Source organism: Vombatus ursinus, unplaced genomic scaffold (assembly GCF_900497805.2).
Source record: "Vombatus ursinus unplaced genomic scaffold, bare-nosed wombat genome assembly UNPS02014789.1, whole genome shotgun sequence".
In the NCBI taxonomy this organism is placed as follows: domain Eukaryota; kingdom Metazoa; phylum Chordata; class Mammalia; order Diprotodontia; family Vombatidae; genus Vombatus; species Vombatus ursinus.
Genome location: NW_020954567.1, coordinates 20,303,540 through 20,322,588, shown reverse-complemented (window position 1 = coordinate 20,322,588; position 19,049 = coordinate 20,303,540). Strand labels below are relative to the sequence as shown.

Here is a 19,049-nt window from a genome sequence, read left to right as displayed (position 1 = left end):
CTACAATAGGTGCCTACATTTTGTCTCCTCTCATTCTCTTCTTAACCCCTTATATAATTTGGCTTTCAATCTCATTATTCTACCAAAAATGCTCTCTCCAAAATCATCAATGATCTCTCAGTTGCCAAATCCAGTTGCATTTTCTCTATGGTCATTCTCAAACTCAACCTTTCTTCAGCCTTTAACAATATTGATCACTCTCTTCACCTTGATACTCTCTTCTATCTAGATTTTCAGGATGGCACTCTCTCCTGGTTCTCTTCCTACTTTTCTGACCACGCCTTTCTTAGTCTCCTTTGCTAGATACTTTCCCAGACCATACCCTCTGGTATGGTCTCAGGGCTCTGGCTCTGTTCCAGGTCCTCTTTTCTTCTCCTCCTTACTACTTTACTTGGTGATCTCATCAGTTCCCATGGACTTAATTACCATCTCTATGCTGACAATTCTCAAATCCACCTATTCTAACCTAATCTTTCTGCTGACCTCCAATCTCACATATCCAACTGCTTTTCAGATATCTTGAACTGGATGTCCAGTAGACATCTTAAACTTCACATGTCCAAAACTGAAGTTATTATCTTTCTCCCTAAAACCTCCCCACTCCTACCTTCCCTATTACTCTAGAGGGCAACACTATCCTCTTAGTCCCTGAGGCTCATAACCTAAGTGTCATCCTTGACTTTTTCACTGTCAGACCCCAATTATTGTCAAGGTTTGTCATTTCACCTTTGCACCATCTCTCACCTTTGCCCCTTCTCTCCTCTGACAATGCTACCACTCTAGTGAAAGCCCTCATCACCTCATACCTTGACTATTTCAACAACCTGCTGGTGTGTCTGTCAAGTTTCCCCACTCTAATCCATCCTACGTTCAGATACCAAAGTGATTTTCCTAAAGCACTGGTCTGACCATGCCTCTACTTAATAAACTCCTGTGACTCCCTATTGCTTCTAAAATAAAATGTAAAATCTCCCACTTGGCATTCAATATAGATAACAAAAACCCATAACCTTTCTAGAGATAGCTTAGGGTTGTTGTTTTTTTTTTTTTTTGTTTAAAGAGGACGATTGTAATCTAAAATGAATCTATGTAACTAATTACACTGAAAAAAATTTAGGTAATGCGGACAGGAAAACAGCTGTGGACAGGAGTGGAATGGGTAATATTGGCAGGTTGGACTGGTAGGAGTTTTCCAGGAAAGTCACTTCACTTGAATGGCTCCTATTTTTCACTGATTCTTTCTGTCCTCTATTTTTGAATCCAAAGATTCTAAAGGCTCTAGGATTTATTGGTTTGTTTATTTGTTGCCACAAAAGCACCCATAACTGCAAGGGTTTTAGTAAATAAAGGGAATTGTTTTTTCTTTAGCTTTTTTCTTCTTTTTCTTTAACTTTTACATGAGTTAATAGTTATGATAAGGTAAAAAGTATGGGGAAGGGACAATATCTATTTGGATGTACAGGGACTGCCAGTAAGGTAATCATAAAGTACTCTTTTTCTAAAGGTATATACCAGACAAGGAAACAAAAAATTGGTTACCATATGAATTCCAGTGGCTTGATAGTACTGCCTGCATGTATGTCCCAAAGGGTTGTGCTACCTCAAAGAATATGTGCCCATGACAATGTCATAAAAATTAGCCCTAGACCTTGGAAATAAAGGAGACCTAAAGTTAAAAAAAAAAAGACCAAATTTTAAAATAAAATATCATATTTCAAATTATGAGGTAGGGAACAGGAACTATACTTCTTTCATGACTTACCAAAAATACTTGAACAGTGTTAACAGTATAATGCCAACTTTCTCACTATCCTTCAACCCCCCAGAAATCCTGGAAATATTTATGGGATTAGATCTGAGAAGGGACTTTAGAGGTCCTGTAGGGCAAAAAAGACTGTGGAGTACAGAGCATTGTTCTGTGCAGGTTAGCTCTCACTCATATTTGAAAGGGCTCTTTCTGTGTGATGGCTACTCCTGCAATTTGCTTGTTCACGCTATGAATTTTACCACCAGGAAAGGTTGGGATAAGGGTCACGATTCAGTTAGAACAATATATGTATGTGCTTAAAAATTTCTGTCATTCTCCTTTTTAATTTAAAATACAAAGACCCTTAGGTTAAGCATATGCTCAGAGCTGACTGGTGTTTAATGTAACAATGGCTTCTACCATATCTGAGAATTTTTTGTGCACAAGGGAAAAGAAGTGTACCAATTCTTTTGAGTTCTTAGAACCTAAAGAATGTGCCTATAAACAGAAAAAAAAAATGAATATTTGTTAATATTAGAGAAGAATTTAATTGGATACCTAAACCAACTGTGGAATGGTCAAGAAGATATCAACAGGGAAGTAGAGTATGTGCATTTGGGTGAGGAGAAGGCTAGGATCTACTGCATAGCTTTTTGGGGGAAGAAATACCCTCTATTCAATTTAACCTCTTTTGGTAATTACAACGGAAATTATCCTGTAGACAACAGGGAGAAATTTTTGAGTTAGATTGCAACAGAGCTGTTTTGTCATACTTCTTTCTTAGATTAATGCACTACAACTCAGGCAGCCCTCATTTTCCCTCTGACTAACCTGTCTGGACCGTACTTCCCATGGCTGGAATGGAGAAAGAGGAAGGGGAGATGGACAAATGGTGATTGGGAGCATAGAAGCAGTCTCAGTTATCAATAAACCAGCAAAAATTTCCAACATGCTTGCCACCGATTTCTTCTGACTTAAGTGCTGCATACCGATTAAAAGGAGGAGAAAATCAATAGAGCACCTAAGACAAAAAGAACTACTGCCTGATTTTTTTTTTTGAAGGGGGGGTGGTGATGCAGGGGGAGAAGAAGAGAGGAGACAATCTTGTCAGGCTGGAAGCGCAGCAGCCACTCATGGGACTAACCACAGTAATTCTCAGAATGGTGGCTCTGGCTTCTTCTGTTTCCAACCTATGTCAGTTCATCCCTCTTTCCCAGAGTTTAGCACAGTGCCTAGCAGCCATCTGCTCTTGAGGGCTCAGCTTTTTTTGGGGTTAGACTTAATATGAACACCTCTTCAGCTTTTGCCCCACTATAGTTGAGAACCACAAGGTCAATCCACCAGCCTCAGCAGAGAGCAAAGACATGCATCACCATGCCTGTCTATAAAAACCACCTTTTCCAAGCCCTTCCAATAGAAAATAAAATTCATGCAAATGAAGAGTTAAGACACATTAACACAAACCAACCTTTAGTCATTTTATTTGCTGATTATGTGAGAATTATTTGGTTTCAGTGAGATGCAGAGCCAATTGAAAAAAATATATATTCATAACCATTTAAAAATGGATGCTACTGATGAAATTCTATGGCTGAATATCTAATAAATGTATTAATTCGGAGGAACTTGGAACTGAAAAGGTATAATATTATTTAGGAACTGCAGATATTTAAATAATATGGTAAAACTTCTATTTTCCTATCAGAAGAATTAGCCTTCAAGTGTAATACTGGAAAGAAAGAAAACAGACCCTAAATAAAAGATACTGATTTGGCTTAAACACAGATACAGAAGAATTTCTTCTTCTTGAAGTGTGGTAGCAAAGAGAAATACTGCTCACCTGAATAAAAGGTATTAATTTTGGCAAGTTCCTTTTCACAGGTTTGGAAAAATTTCTCTTCAAACTTGGCAAAATACCTCTTCACTGTATCTTCATCTGTAACTGAAATGCAAGAAGAATAACTGGTATAGAATTAAAGTCTGAAAAGATTTTAAAACTGGGAGAACGAAAGTCTCTATCACTATCCCTCAGCTCTTCAAAATCAAAACTACAAAAATATTTCTCTGGAAAATGAACTCGGCGAGTATTTTGGAATAATATTAAGAAAAAGAAAATCATATAACTTCTCAAAAGGATACAAACTTTTATTTGCAGGAGATACTGTAAGACTTTACAATAACAAAATTAAACTGTTCTACAATAAGCAAATTAAATACTCATTTCTGTACAAGATGCAAATACAACTAAATGATATATTTTCACAAATTGTTCTAATCAATCACAAAAAGAAAACATTTTGAATTTACCTTCTAACTACTCTTAAAAATCTGTTTGACTCATTTAGAGTTGACAGGAAGACAGTAACATAAATGTAATCAACATTCTTTATTAAGAGATAACATTATACTTAATGAAACTGTTACTCATTAAAGTTGATTATTTGCATAATATAGTAGAAGCTTGGCTGGATAGGAAAAACATTAGATTAGGAATCAGAAATAACCAGCTTTGTACCTTCTGGCAAGTTACATAATAATTCATACTTAAAGAGTATGTTTGAGTTTACACATTACTCTCTGGGACAGTCAGTGCAATTATTAATTCCATTTTACAGATGAGGAAACTTAAGCTCAGGGACATTAAATGATTTGCTCACAGGTTACAAAAGTAACAGGGGCAGAACCAGGATCTGAACCAAGGATTTCTAACTCTATATAAAATGCTTCTTCTACTACACTATGAAATGGGTAGTGCAAGTATTATTATTCCCATTTTACAGATGAGGAAACTGGCTTAGCGAGTTCAAGTAGCCCTATGGCCAAATCTCACCTCTCAATGGAAAGTGTCCTCTCCAAAGTTACCTGCCAAATCAAATGATTCTTTCTCAATTTTTACCCTTCTCCACCTTCTTGCAGCACTGATCTACTGATCAGCTTCTTCGCCTCAATAATCTCATCTTTCTGGGTATTTATGACACTGCCCTCCTTTGCTTCTCTTTCCTGGCTAACAGTTCCTTTTCGGTCTTCTTTGCCCCCTGCAGGTACTCCTCAAGGATCTGTTCTAAGCCTTCTTTTCTCTCTTCTCTACAGTATTTCCCTTGATGAACTCATCGGCTCCCAAAGATTTGATAATTACCTTTATTTTGGGAGATAATTTCCAAATCTATATAATAAGCCCTCATTTCTCTCCAGAATTCTTATCCTACATGTAATTGACTATTAAATAGTGTCCAAAACTGAGCTCATTATCTTTACTCAAGAACCACTCTTCTTCTAAATACCCTTATTTGTGCTGAAGGTATCAACAATCTTCAGTCACCCTGGTTTGTAAAAACCAGGTGGACTTCTCTATTCTTCCTCACCTCTCGCCTGGACCACTGTGATAGCCTTATTGGTCTCCTCTTTTCAAGTCTCGACTCATTCCATCCATCTTTCACGTATTTACCAAAATGATTTTTCTAAACTACCAATCTGACCATGTCATTCTCCTACTCAATAAACTCAGATGGCTCCCTCTTGGCTCTAGCATCAAATGTAAGCTCTTCAGTTTGGCTTTTAAAGTCCCTCATAAGTGGACCACAACTGACCTGGGCACCCTTATTATACAAATTCCTTGCATTCTACGTTCAGGGCAAAACTGGTTTTCTTGCTGTTCCTTACCAATGACATGCTATTCTCTACCTTGATACCTTTCTATTGGCTGTCAACCATGACCAAAATGAACTCCATCCTCTTTTTAGAATCCCAAGTTTCCCTTAAAATTTTACTCAAGCACTACCTTCTACATGAAGTCAAAAACTTTACCATATATTTATTCGGTATGTATGTACTTAAGTACCTGCTGTCTCCCCGATAAAATATAAGCTTAACAATTACAGGAACTGTTTGACTTTTGTCTTTGTATCCCCAGAACCTGTCACATATATAGTAGGAGCTTAATAAATGTTCGTTGATTGATTGAAAACACTGAGGTTCCTCCTAGGTCTACAATCAGGATCTTGATTCTATGACCTTAAAATTCAAGTCAAATTTTCTGATGAGGACTAAGTTGGACATTTGGATGCTAAATGAATTATAAGAACAATACTACTTAAAAATTTAATTTGATATGTTATAAACTTTCTTTAGAATGAAGAACCGTTTTCATTGAAGGCTCTTCAGTGAATCTCCAAGCTGACGAAGGGAAGGGAATAAGCGTTTATATAGTGCCTATTATATGCCAGGCACTGTGCTAAGCACTTTTCATAAATGTTATCTTACTTAATCCTCACAACAACCCTGCAAGATAGGTATTATTATTATCTTCACTGTACAATCAGGGGAAGTGAAACAAAGAGGGGTTAAATGACTTGCCCAGGAACACACAGACACCAAGAGTTTGAGGCATAATTTGAACTCAGGTTTTCTGGACTCCAGGCCCAGTACTTTATCACCTGCACCACCAACTGCTTCTAGAGAAAAAAAAATTCTAATTTTCAATTTATTCACTTTTTGATGACTGTTGCCTATGAATCTAATTGCTTATTCCACTGAATGAGTTTTAATAGCATAATTTATTTTTTATTCCTCTTTCCTTCAATATTAGTAAAAATTATTGGATACCAAACAATCCTGCTCCTTTGTCCTCAGAGTAACATCAAAGCTATGGTATCCTGTCCATTGGCCTGTGCCATTTCAAGAATGCACTCATCACTAACTTAGAAGGCTTTGTCCTTTTGACCTAAGCAATTGCCATTCTTATTAATCACCAGCTCTGTAATCCTCACCACCCTTTTTCTCTGCACCCAATCATGGACTGACAGCTTTGATGCAGAAAGTCACAAAATGACACTGATTTTCACTAACTGTAAACCCATGCTACTTAAGGTTACCTAGTCCATGACTGTTGCTCAGCATTATTTTTTCTTCATCTCTTACCCGTATTGTAATAATGAAAGGATTTTGTAAACCTTAAATAATAATAACCATAGCTAATATTTATATAGTGATGACTTTGTGCCAGGCACAATGCTAAGTATCTTAGAATTATTATCTCATTTGATATTCACAACAACCCTGGGAAGTAGGTGCTATTATGATCTCCGTTTCATAGATGCGGAAAATTAGGTAGACCAAGGTTAGGTGATTTACCCAGGGTCCTACAGCTAATAAGCGTCTAATACAAAATTTGAATTCAGGTCTTCCTGACTCCAGGCCCAGCACTCTAGAGCTGCACCACCTAGTTCCGAACTAAAAAATCACTATGTATTGATGAGTTGTTACTCACTGGATGTATTCCAAAATAACTTTCACTCTCTGAAAACCTGTAACCTTGCCCTTTAACTATGCTGATTACTGTCTATTTTACTATAAAATTGAAGTTAGTTAGCCTAAGCATTCTCATCTCCCCTCCTTCACATTTTAACTAACTTTGCCACAACCGCTCCTGTCTGACAAGTGAGAGCTTCCTTTCCTTTCCAAATCTATCTGCTTCTCTTTATCTCATCCCTTCCTAACATTTCTACAACCTTTTAGAGTTAGGGTTAGAACCTTTGAGAACATGTCATTCCTCTATCTCTTAAATCTTCAAACATTCTTCCATGGGCTCCCTCTCTGCTTCCTACATACATGTTCAGTTTACCTTCATCATTAAAACAAAATAAACAACCTTGATTTTATCACCTCTTATAGCTACTGTCTCATATTTACCCTTCCCTTTAATGCCAAACTTTTAGGAGGAACAGGAGATAGAGGCAAGGATTCAATTTCAGGTTCTCTGACTTCAAAATCATTCCACTGCAACACACAGAGGATACTGAAAGGCCTTGAAATCTTGTCATTTGAGGAATTGTTGTACAGGGAAGGGGAGAGGGGAGAGGGAAATATGATAGCCATTGCCAAATACAGTAGGACTTTCATGTGGAAGAGCAATTAGAATTTGGCTTATTCTGCTTGGCTCTGGAGGACATAACTAGAAGCAACAGGTAGAAACTGACGAATGGAAGATTTTTATGGGTTCCCAAAGTGAGAGATACCACCCCCTTCGGGGCACTGGAACAATCCAGGGAGGCAGCAGTAGTTTTAAATGATGCAAATCTCAAAAATAAAATAAAAGAGTTAAAGAAAGTAGATTTCTAGGGGAGTGCTGAGTAATTTTTTTTTAAAGGAGGCAGTAGGCCAAATAAGTTTAGGAACTTCTGTCAGAACATAAGCTCTTCCAGTAAAGGGCTCTCTCTCCTTTTGCATTTATATCTCCAATGCTCAAACTGAACAAGATTTGATAAACATTTATTAAATGCCCACTATGTGCCAGGCACCGTGCTAAGTGCTAGAAACAGAAATCCAAAAAAGAAAGACAGTCTCTGCCCCCAAGAAGTTTACAATCTAATGAGAGAAAATAATAAACAAAAGGAAGCTGAAAAGGAGGGGGACGTGTATGTACCCAACTGCACGGGAGGGGAAGAGGCTGATGATAGCAATGGCTGTGGTGATGGTAGTGGTGGTGTCAAAGCCAAGCACAGAAGCCAGCAGCAAGTAAAGAGATAGCTGGAATTCTAAATCCTTTAAAAGGGAGACTATGGAAGGAGTTTTGGTTTTGGTTTTTTTAGTTTAGTTTTATTTTGCTCCACCATCCAGCCCTCAGAGGGGTAGAAGCCACTGAAGATACTGATGATGTGTGAGTACCAAAGCTGAAGCAATCTCCATGACAATGACTTTCCTAGTATATCTTATATAAGTTTATCCTGGGAAGGGAGGAAGGACAGGGGGATTATGATGATGATGATGATGATGATGATGATATAGTGGTGGTGGTGATGGCAGCTCCACACAAAGCAGCTGTCAGTCAGTCAATTAAAGTATCTATTACGTGCTAAAGGGCCATTTCTTTTCCTGAGATGGGTGAAGGTGGAGAAAGAGGCAGAAGGCATTTGGATCATGTGAGATGGGGAGGAGGAGGTGAGAAGATGGAGTTCTCAGTGAATGACCTCTATTTTTTCAGTAAAATATGAGACAAGGCCAGCCCTCAGTAAATCCATTCTTCATTTATTTGTTCATTCAGTACAAAAAATTAGTGCCCATGTCTATGGATGCATGCTTTGTGTGGAGGTTGGAACAGATAATCTCTGGGGGGCCTTTCCAACATTGATTCTATGGTGCTAAGTAGCAAACACAAGACTCAAACACAAGTCTCATCACTCCAAGTCCAGCAGTCTTTTCATTACATATGAGATGCTTCTCTTTATTTTGCATTTAAGTGAAACAATTACACAGAAAGAAAACTAAGGAGTACAAACATTTTATTTGGCTCTTCAGGTTAGCTAACATGCTACATTATATATGATCCAGTCACTTTCAAAATTCCATTTCAGGCCGCTAGGTGGCTCCATAGTGCGTAGAGTGCTGGGCCTGGAGTCAGGAAGACCCATATTCCTGAGCTCAAATCTGGCCTCAGACACTTACTACTAGTTGTGTGACCCTGGGAAAGTCACTTAACCCTATTTGCCTCAGTTTCCTCATCTGCAAAATGAGCTAGAGAAGGAAATGGCAAAACTCTCCAGTATCTTTGCCAAGAAAACCTCAAATGGGGTCACAGAGAGTATGATACAAGTGAAAAATATTCCATTCAATGTCAACAGAAAATGTCTAGAGCTATGAACATATATATTTCATGTGATGCTTCAAACATGATTTTCTACCTTCCCTTTTACCACCCTACCCCCAGAAAGTTGTTAAAGTTTATCACTGTTATTGTCACAGGTGATATAAATCCTGGAATATTTTCTATATTTGTAAACACCCAAGTTATCTGAACAAACTTACAGAAGACAGTTATTCCCCCAAAGATATTAATTAGCCATTACATTGTCCTCCCTTTTTGATGGACATAATTTTCAGCAATTTTAGTAAAAGATGAGCTCAGACAGCCCTTACACATTTAAAATTAAAGACATCCTTGTGAGATTTATTTTAATTATTATTGTAATCTGTTCTTTATACACATATGGAGGATGTCCCAACAGTTTTAGTGTAGTTTCAAGCAGTCACTGCACTCTGACTTCTAGGACACATTGTATTTACTTCTGTGCATAAACTATATTTCACTCTTATAATACAGGCTCCTTGAGGTCAAAGATAATTTCATTTTTACATTTCCATTTCTCCTGCCTGGCACATAGTAGAAGATAGCATATTAATATTTATTGAACTGAACTGAAGGTGCCATGCTATTTATTGGAGATACGATAACAACCACAAAAAAAGTATTCAATGAATTCATAATCTAGTAATCTTTAATGAATTAAGATGTTAGAGAATAAGAAATAAAATTTTCTTCTCAAATTTTATACAGGTAAAAGACGACTGCTTCAGAAGTAATGATAGTTAAAAACTACAATGGGATGACATAAACATCTAGAAGCTATTCAGGAAAAAGTGGAGCAACTAGGAGGTACCTATTTATTCAACAAGCTTTTACTAAGCACCTTTTATATGCCAGGCACACTACTAAAACACTGGGAACACAAAAATGAAAATGAAACATCTTGCTCTCAAGTAGCTCATATTCTGTTGGGAAAAAAACATGTACCCACAGGTTAAATACATTAAAATAATAACTTTCTTAGAAAGTGAAAAACCGGGCATAGATTCACTTATCTTAAATTGTTCCTAGATCTCTTTCGCAGAATAAATCCAGACTAAAGGGTTCCCTCTATGTAGCATACTTCCTATATCATACAACTTCTCTAATAATCCTACTACATAATCTACTGATTATGCATCCAACATCAATACTCAAAAGTTAGCCAATAGGAACAAAACATTTTTATTGTTTATCTGTTCAAGGCCAGAACATATTCGGTTCCCCAAATCTCTTACTTTTCAAAAAAATTTCATACAGAAATTGGAATGTAAAGGTGTTCCTACTTTATTACCAAGCCAGCTTTTCCACTGTGTGGTGCAATTCCATCTCTGAGGCTCACTGCCTGAGTGCCCGTGCTGCAGAACGAATCTGCGCCCAGTTCCTCACTTTCTCAGAAAGCGATTTTAACATACTTCACCACTGAGTCTACTTCTCCCCCCTAACAGAATATAAGCTCCTAAAGAGCAAGACTTTTAACCAGCTTTGGTTCATTCTGTCATCTTACAGATGAGGGGCTGGACTAAGAGGCTTCTTAGGCCCCTTCCAGTTCCAGATCCAGGGTTCAACCATCTCCATTCCACCAACTGTGAATGCCATCCCCCACTTCTCAGTCTCCGTGTGGATTCTCTTGGGTTTTGATCTTCAACTTCTGGATTCACCTCGGTTTACACTTCTCAAAGGTTATTCAAGCTATCCTTGTAGGAATAAGTGGGATGTACAGCAGTGGTGAGGAACCCGGGGAACTTCACAAAACAAATCCTCTTAATAAAAGGGTTTGTTCTGTAAAACTTGGACTCAGTCGAAAGGCCGCACCCGAGGACCTAGAAGGCCACTTGTGGCCTCGAGGTCGCAGGATTCTTGCTCCTGAGTTGTGTACTGTAAAGAAGGCTAAAAGAAATCCTTCCTCTTTCTTCTAAGAAAGACTTCACTGGTCAGGTCCTCCAAGCTTCCTCCTATTAAGCTAACGCCATCTTCAGGAACAGTCTTCCGCATATAAGAACACTAACCGAGAGTAAAAGGTGGATCTATTTTAAAGAGGTCACAGATGGCTTGATTTCCCTAAGGAGAATGAATACTATTCAAATTCATTTTTCTTTAATTATTTTCTATAATTACTAAAAGAAAATGGTTAGCAGAAAGGTAATAAGCAAGCCATTATCAACTAAAAGGAAACACATTTCCAGGATATCAAGGTGAAATGACCCAGGGCTATTAAATAAGACTTTTGTAATGTTTCAATAATGGAATTTTGTAGCCAAATAACATTCAAGGTTGACATTTAGATTTTTCAACATTGTACAAAAAGAGATTTTACTGTTCAGTGGATTTCACATGATTAGAAGGTTGGTACTAATTGTTCTAGACAATATAAGATACCAAATTACAGTAAGAATTCCGCCACCAAAAGATTCAAAGAACACGATGGAATTTAGAGGAAGAAGAGATGTTATAAAAAAATAAATCTAACCCTTATCATTTTACTGATGCATAAACTGAGGTCCCTAGAAGTTAAGTGACAGCCAAGGTCACAGAGGCAGCAGGTGGTAAAAGTCAGATGACTAATAAGTTATTAAGCAACTACTGTGAGCAAGGCACTGGAGAAACAAAGATCAACGTGAACCAGTCCCTGCTGTCTGAAGGGGCCTCATTTTACAAGGGGAGACAAGTATGTGGATAAGTATGTACAAAAAACATCCAAGATAAACACAAGGTGGTTTTTGAGTGCCACAGAATCAGTGCTTTCAAATTGTGGTGCTGGAGAAGACTTTTGAAAATCTATTGGACAGCAAGGCGATCAAATCAATCAATACTTAAAGGAATTAATTCACTGGAAGAACAAATATTGAAGCTGAAGCTTAAATACTCTGGCCACATGATGAGAAGACAGGTACCACTGGAAAAGACCCTGATATTGGGAAAGATTGAAGGCAAAAGGAGAAGGAGATGGCAGAGGGTGAAATGGATAGATAGTGTCATGGAAGCAATAAAATGAGCTTGGACAGATCTCAGGAGATAGTGGGGGAGAGAAGGGCCTGGTGTGCTAAGGTCTATGGGGTCACGAAGAATTGGACACAGTTGAATGACTGAACAACAACAAGCAGCCCTACTTTATGGTCTTTTTGGCTTACTGAAGAGCTGAAAAAACTCATTTGCTTGGTAATTGCTAGCCTTACCAATAAACTGAACGTACTTGGAACTTTATGCCTCAGTTTCCCTTAATTTCAAGCACAACACCCTAAATAATCTCTCCAAAAGGTACACAGACTAGAAATTTCAATTCACATACTAGACAGCCTACTTATAATACAAGAATCAAAAATCTTCATAGATTAAAATTACAAAGGTTAGAAATAGACCTGGAAGGGACCCTAGAGCCCCTTAACCAGTAAAACCCCATATAGGAACTTAACCAGAGAGGTCCACTACATCTTTAGTGTTACATATTAAGCCTGGCACACACAGGCAACATACTACAGTGGAAAAACAAGTGGCTAGGGAGTCAAAGGATGTGGGTTCAAATCCTTTCTCAACAACAAATTCTCTATGTGAGAATATGCCCTAGGGCAAGGCACTTAAGTTCCCTGGGTCCCATTTGTTCATCTGTGAAATGAGAGGGTTGCACTGAACAGTTCCTTCTGGCTCTAAAGCTGGACCCATTGTATGAGAGCTTGATAAATGCTTCTTGACAAACAAGGGGAAAGGTTTCACATGTAAAACTACAGAGACATTTTTTGTAGTAACAAAGAATAGTGTGTGGTACATGACTGCAATATGATATTACTGTGCCATAAGAAATGGTAAATGATTAATTCAGAGAAACTGGGAAAGATTTGCACGAACTGATGCACAGTAAAGCCAGCAAAGTAGAACAATTCACATAGTAACAACAATATGTAAAGGCAAAAAAACCCCAAAAGATCTAAGAACTAATCAGTGTAAGCCAATCATGACAATAGAGGATTCATGGAAAAGCTTGGATCCTGCCTCAGCAGAAAGGTGGCAGACTCATAAAAAATACAGCCATTTTCAGCCATGTATAGATCTGTTTTATTTAACTACACCTATTATTTAGAGGTAAGGTAGATCCAGTGGAAAGTGGTAGTGATCTTTTTTTCTAAAAAGAACAGATCAATAAAACTTAAAACTGAACTTAGAATAATGAGGTATCTTAAAGAATGTCACAGGAACCTGTGCTGGATGCTTTGCTGTTTAACATTTCTATCACAGACTTAGATGAAACAACAGATAGGATTCTCAGCAAATGGGCAGATAACACAAAAACAAATCTAATACAATGAAATATAAAAGAGATAAATTTCAAATGTTATACGTGGATTCAAAATATCAACTTCACATATGAAAGATGAGGAAGTGTGGCTACAGCCGTGCACAGGGAACCTATGCTCAAAGACTACTATATGGTAAGTTAGCCAAAAAGCTAATATGATCACAGACCACATTCTAGAAATTCAGGGTCCAAAACCACACAGGTGATTTTAAACATCATTGTCAAAGCCTATCTATTTTACCTTTGCAACATCTCTCGGATATGTCCCCTTTTCTCCTCTGACTCAGCCACCACTCTGACGTAGGCCCTCCTCCCCTCACGCCTGGACCACTGCAACAGCCTGCCGGTGCGTCTGTCTGCCTCAGGTCTCTTCCTACTCCTACCTATCTTCCACTCAGTTGCCAAAGTGATCTTCTTACAGCTCAGGGCTGACCGTGTCACTCTTTCTATTCAATAAATTCCAGTGGGTATCCATCACCTATAGGATCAAAGATGAAATCTTCTATTTAGCTTTCAAAGCCCTTCATAACCTGGCCCCCTCTCATTTTTTTCAGTCTTCTTATACCTTACACATACTTTACTCCCCACTACCACCACCACCATTTATTTATACTGCAATCCAAGCATACTAACCTCATTGCTATTCCTCACTGTGTGAGCTACGGCAAGTCTCTTAACATCACTGGCCCTCAGTTTCCTTTTCTGCAGTATGAAGGAGTTAGACTGATTAATTCTAAATTGCTTTCCAGTTCTAAAATTTTGTTCCTATGTTGTGAGGAGTAATCATCTTCTGGTATGGATTGGACTAGATGGGGAAGCTACATAGCATGATGGATATAGCCGAAAGCCTGGAGTCAAGAAGATCTAAGTTAAAATCTGGTCACAGATACTTACTAGTTGTGTGACCTTGGGCAAGTCACTTAACCTCTATCTGCCTCAGTTTTCTCATCTGTAAAATGGGGATAATAATAGCACCTACCACCCAGGGTGGTGGTAAGGATCAAATAAGATAACTGTAAAGTGCTTAGCACAGTGTCTGGCATATAGTAAGAGGTATATAAATGTTAGCGAATTAATATTATTCTAGAGTTACTTCAAACAGCTTCTGTGAAACTCAATTTCACAGAAATTAAGTTGGGTACTCAACAGCTGCAGGCCAAGAAGTAGACAAAAGGTATTTATCATCCATTTGGTCATTCCTCTATGAATAAGTAGGATGAAATATTGGAATAGTGATATAGCTCAAATGAAGAGCTCCTACAGTATTCTAGGGCTTGACGAAATTAGTTCTGAGTTACCTGTAGGCAGAAGTATTTGTAGGAGAACATGGTACAATGGAAAAAACAATGGATTTAGAGTTAAAGCAACTGGGTTCAAACCTTGCCTCTGTCACTTTGTAATCAAAAGGGGGATTAGGGACTGCGCAGTACTTTTACTTTAGGTTCGGATCTTAAGATACAAAGACGCCCTCCATACTAACTTAACAAGTAATTGAGTTTATTTGATAATGCTTAAGGCGATAGAGAAGTAGGAATTAAAATAATGGACACATACATACGATTTAGTGAATCAAGATAGAACAAAGAAAGGATAGAAACAGACAAAGAAAGAAAGAAGATACAGCACCAAACTAGGCCGAGCTCTGACCCCTGACGCTGGGGAGACTTTAAGAGAAACGGCTACCAGGGTCCTGATTGGAAAAACTGATAGAGGTGGGTGTCCCCATCTCTGAAACGATGACTTCTAAAGGTCCCTTTCTGAAGTGGCCTTTTTTATATCTATGGAAACTACGGAAAAATAACCTTAGAACAAAGAAGGAACTTGGCCAGAGTTCCAGATGCCTATATTTTATGTATGTGTCCAAGGATAGGCCAGATCCTTGGACACACACATATTTCTTGAGATAAGTTACTGCCTGAGTAACATAGTTTGTTTATTCTTTGATGTTCCATTTCCTTGGCGCTCCCATTCACACATACTAACTTTAAATTACATCCCTTATGTTAGGTCAAGAGGTGGTCGTGTGAGGGACTGGGGAGGATCTCCTCAGTTTCCCTTACACACTCATTGACTGTGGGAGATTAATTAAGATACTTAATTTTCCTTGATCTGTTTTTCTCATTTGAAAAACAAGAAGACTTAACTATATGGCCTTTAAGATCTCTTCCAGCTCTAAATCTATAAGCCTATAAACCTTAGTGCTGAATGCCTTGATGAGTACATTTCTCTCTATTTTTATTTCCTACTTGATAGTGATAATTAGGGAACTGTTCAAACAAAGTAACCTTTGCAATTGCTTCTATCAAAGTATCCTGTATGATCTTAATATATGCATAAAAGATACCTCTCTTAGATTTATGGGGATATTCCAAGAGCTAGAAAAATGATCAGTTTCTTCAGTACGTTTGCTAATATTAATCAACAAATGTTCTTTAAAGGGACAAACATGTGGTAAATATTATCTCTATGCTTCTAAAAGGTAAAATCTCGTGGGCAGAGCCAAGATGGCAGAATCAAGATGGCAAAGTAAAAGCAGTAACTTGCTTAAGCTTTCCCCCAAACCCCTCCAAACACCTGTAAAAAAAGGCTCTAAACAAATTCTAGAGCAGCAGAACCCACAAAAAGACAGAATGAAACAAATCTCCAGCCCAAGACAACCTGGATGGTTGATTAGAAAGGTCTATCGCGCCAGGCTAGAAGAGAAATGCTGTTCAGTGTGGGGGCACAGGCAAGACCAGGCCTCAGCTAACTTGGAGCAGGCCTCAGGGGACTGAAGCGCAGGCAGCCGTGGCGGTTTCTAGACTTCTCAACCCACGAATGCCAAAGACAACTTGAAAGGTCAGTGGGAAAAGTCTGTTTCTGCGGTGCTGAAAGAGAAACACAGTAGGGTTCCAGCCCCATTCCCCGAGCTTGGCCCCAGGGCAGCAGCTGCCTCCTCAGCTACAGGGCCACAGACTGAGGGGGAATCAAGTGGCTGATCAGAGGGGGATTGCAGGGATCTCTCTGCTGGTGCAGGATTCTCTTGCTTTGCCCGTGCTTGGATCTGGGTCACAGTTCTGGGTGGCGGTCCTGGGGTGAGGAAGAGTGCTGGCATGGTAGAGCTTGTAGTGGCAGTGGAGAGGGAATCCTCCTCACAGTTCCATGGCATAAAAGAGTGCTTGTGGTGACTCACAGATCAGACCACAGGTCAGGAAAGGAGTAAACACCTCGCCCTTGATCATAAAACTTTGGAAGAACTGAAAACTTACAGGTCCCTAGAAGTATCTCTGAAAACAGCTGCACAAAACCCCTTAAGCTTGAGACAGTACATTCTCCACAATGGAAGTAGACCCCTACCTTAACAAAGAATTTAAAACTCAAGTAATTAGCTGGGATCATGAGCAAACAGGGCAAAAAAATTAAGACCATAGAATCTTTCTTTGGTAACAAAGAAGATCAAAACACATAACCAGAAGAAGACAATAAAGTCAAAGCTCCTCCATCCAAAGCCTCCAAGAAAAATATGAATCAGTCTCAGGTCATGGAAGAACTCAAAAAGGATTTTGAGAAGCAAGTAAGAGAAGCAGAGGAAAAACTGAGAAGAGAAATGAGAGTGACGCAAGAAAATCATGAAAAACTAGTCAACAGCTTTTGGAAACCCAAAAATATACTGAAGAAAATAACATCTTAAAAAATAGCCTAACCCAAATGGCAAAAGAGGTCCAAAAAGCCAAGGAAGAGAAGAATGCCTTCAAAAATAGAATTGGCCAAATGGAAAAAGAAGTCCAAAAGCTCACTGAAGAAAATACTTCCTTAAAAATTAGAATGGAGCAAATGGAAGCTAATGACTTTATGAGAAATTAAGACACTGTAAAACAAAACCAAAAGAATGAAAAAGTAGAAGACAATGTGAAATATCTCGTTGGAAAAACAACTGACCTGGAAAATAGATCCAGGAAAGATAATTTAAAAATTATTGGATTATCTGAAAGCCACGATCATAAAAAAGAGCCTATACAACATCTTTCAAGAAATTATCAAGGAAAACTGCCCTGATATTCTAGAACCAGAGGGTAAAATAGAAATGGAAAGAATCCACCAATCACCCACCTCCTGAAAGAGATCCCCAAAGAAAACCCCAAGGAATATTGTAGCCAAATTCCAGAGTTCCCAGATCAAGGAGAAAATATTGCAAGCAGCCAGAAAGAAACAATTCAAGTATTGTGGAAACACAATCAGGATAACCCAGGATTTAGCAGCTTCTACATTAAGGGACCACAGGGCTTAGAATATGATATTCTAGAGGGCAAAAGAGATAGGATTACAGTCAAGAATCACCTACCCAGCAAACTGAGGCAAACTGGGGCAGCTAGATGGCAGTGTCTGATAGAGCTCCAGCTTTGGAGTCAGTAGGACCTGAGTTCAAATCCAACCTCAGACACTTGACACTTACTACTTACTAGCTGTGTGACCCTGGATAAGTCACTTAACCCCGATTGCCTCACCAAAAAAAAAAAAAGAAAAAGAAAAAAGAAAAAAAAGAGAGAGAGAGAAAAAACTGAGTACAATCCTTCAGGAGAAAAAAATGGCATTCAGTGAAATAGAGAACTTTCAAGCATTCTTGATGAAAAGACTAGAGCTGAATAGAAAATATGACTTTCAAATATAATTCTCAAGAGAAGCACGAAGAGGTAAACAGGAAAGAGAAATCATAAGGGACTTATTAAGGTTGAACTGTTTACATTCCTACATGGAAAGATGATATTTGTAACTCATGAGATCTTTGTCAGTATTAGGGTAGATGGAGAGGAAAAAAATTATATGTTTGTATAGATTGATAGATAGAGGGCACAGGGTGAGTTCAAGATGAATGGATGATATCTGGAGAATAAAATTAAGGGGTGAGAGAGGATTATTCTGGGAGAAGAAAAAAGGGAGAGGTAGAATGGGGTAAATTATCTCACATAAAACAGACAAGAAAAAGCTTTTATAATGGAGGGGAAGTGGGGGAAGGTGAGAAGAAACGAGGGAATCTTATTCTCATCAGATCTGGCTTAAAGAGGGAAGAACATACACATTTAATTGGGTATGCAAAGCTATCTTACCCTACAGGAAAATAGGGGGGAAGGGGATAAGAGAGTAGGTGGATTATAGAGGGGAAGGCAAATTGGGGAAGGGGTAATCAGAAGCAAACACTTCTGAGGAGGGACAAGGTCAAAAGAAAGAACAGAATAAATTGGAGGCGGGTCAGGATGAAGGGAAATATAGTTAGTTTTCCACAGCATGACTACTATGGAAGTGTTTTGCATGACTACACACGTATAACCTATATCGAGTTGCTTGCCTTCTCAATGAGGGTAGGTGGGGAGGGAGGGAGGGAGAAAATTTGGAACCTAAAGTTTTAAAAACAAATG

The 19,049-nt window shown here is 38.4% G+C and overlaps 1 protein-coding gene across 1 annotated transcript in view; it reads right to left on the bottom strand.

Moving 5' to 3' along the window:
• XPR1 (xenotropic and polytropic retrovirus receptor 1) overlaps positions 1-19,049 on the bottom strand; it is a 220,640-nt gene that overhangs the window by 89,853 nt on the left and 111,738 nt on the right. The window contains exon 3 of the mRNA XM_027868455.1: positions 3,588-3,689. Coding sequence (XP_027724256.1) covers positions 3,588-3,689 — 102 coding nt within the window. The remainder of the gene's footprint in view (positions 1-3,587; positions 3,690-19,049) is intronic.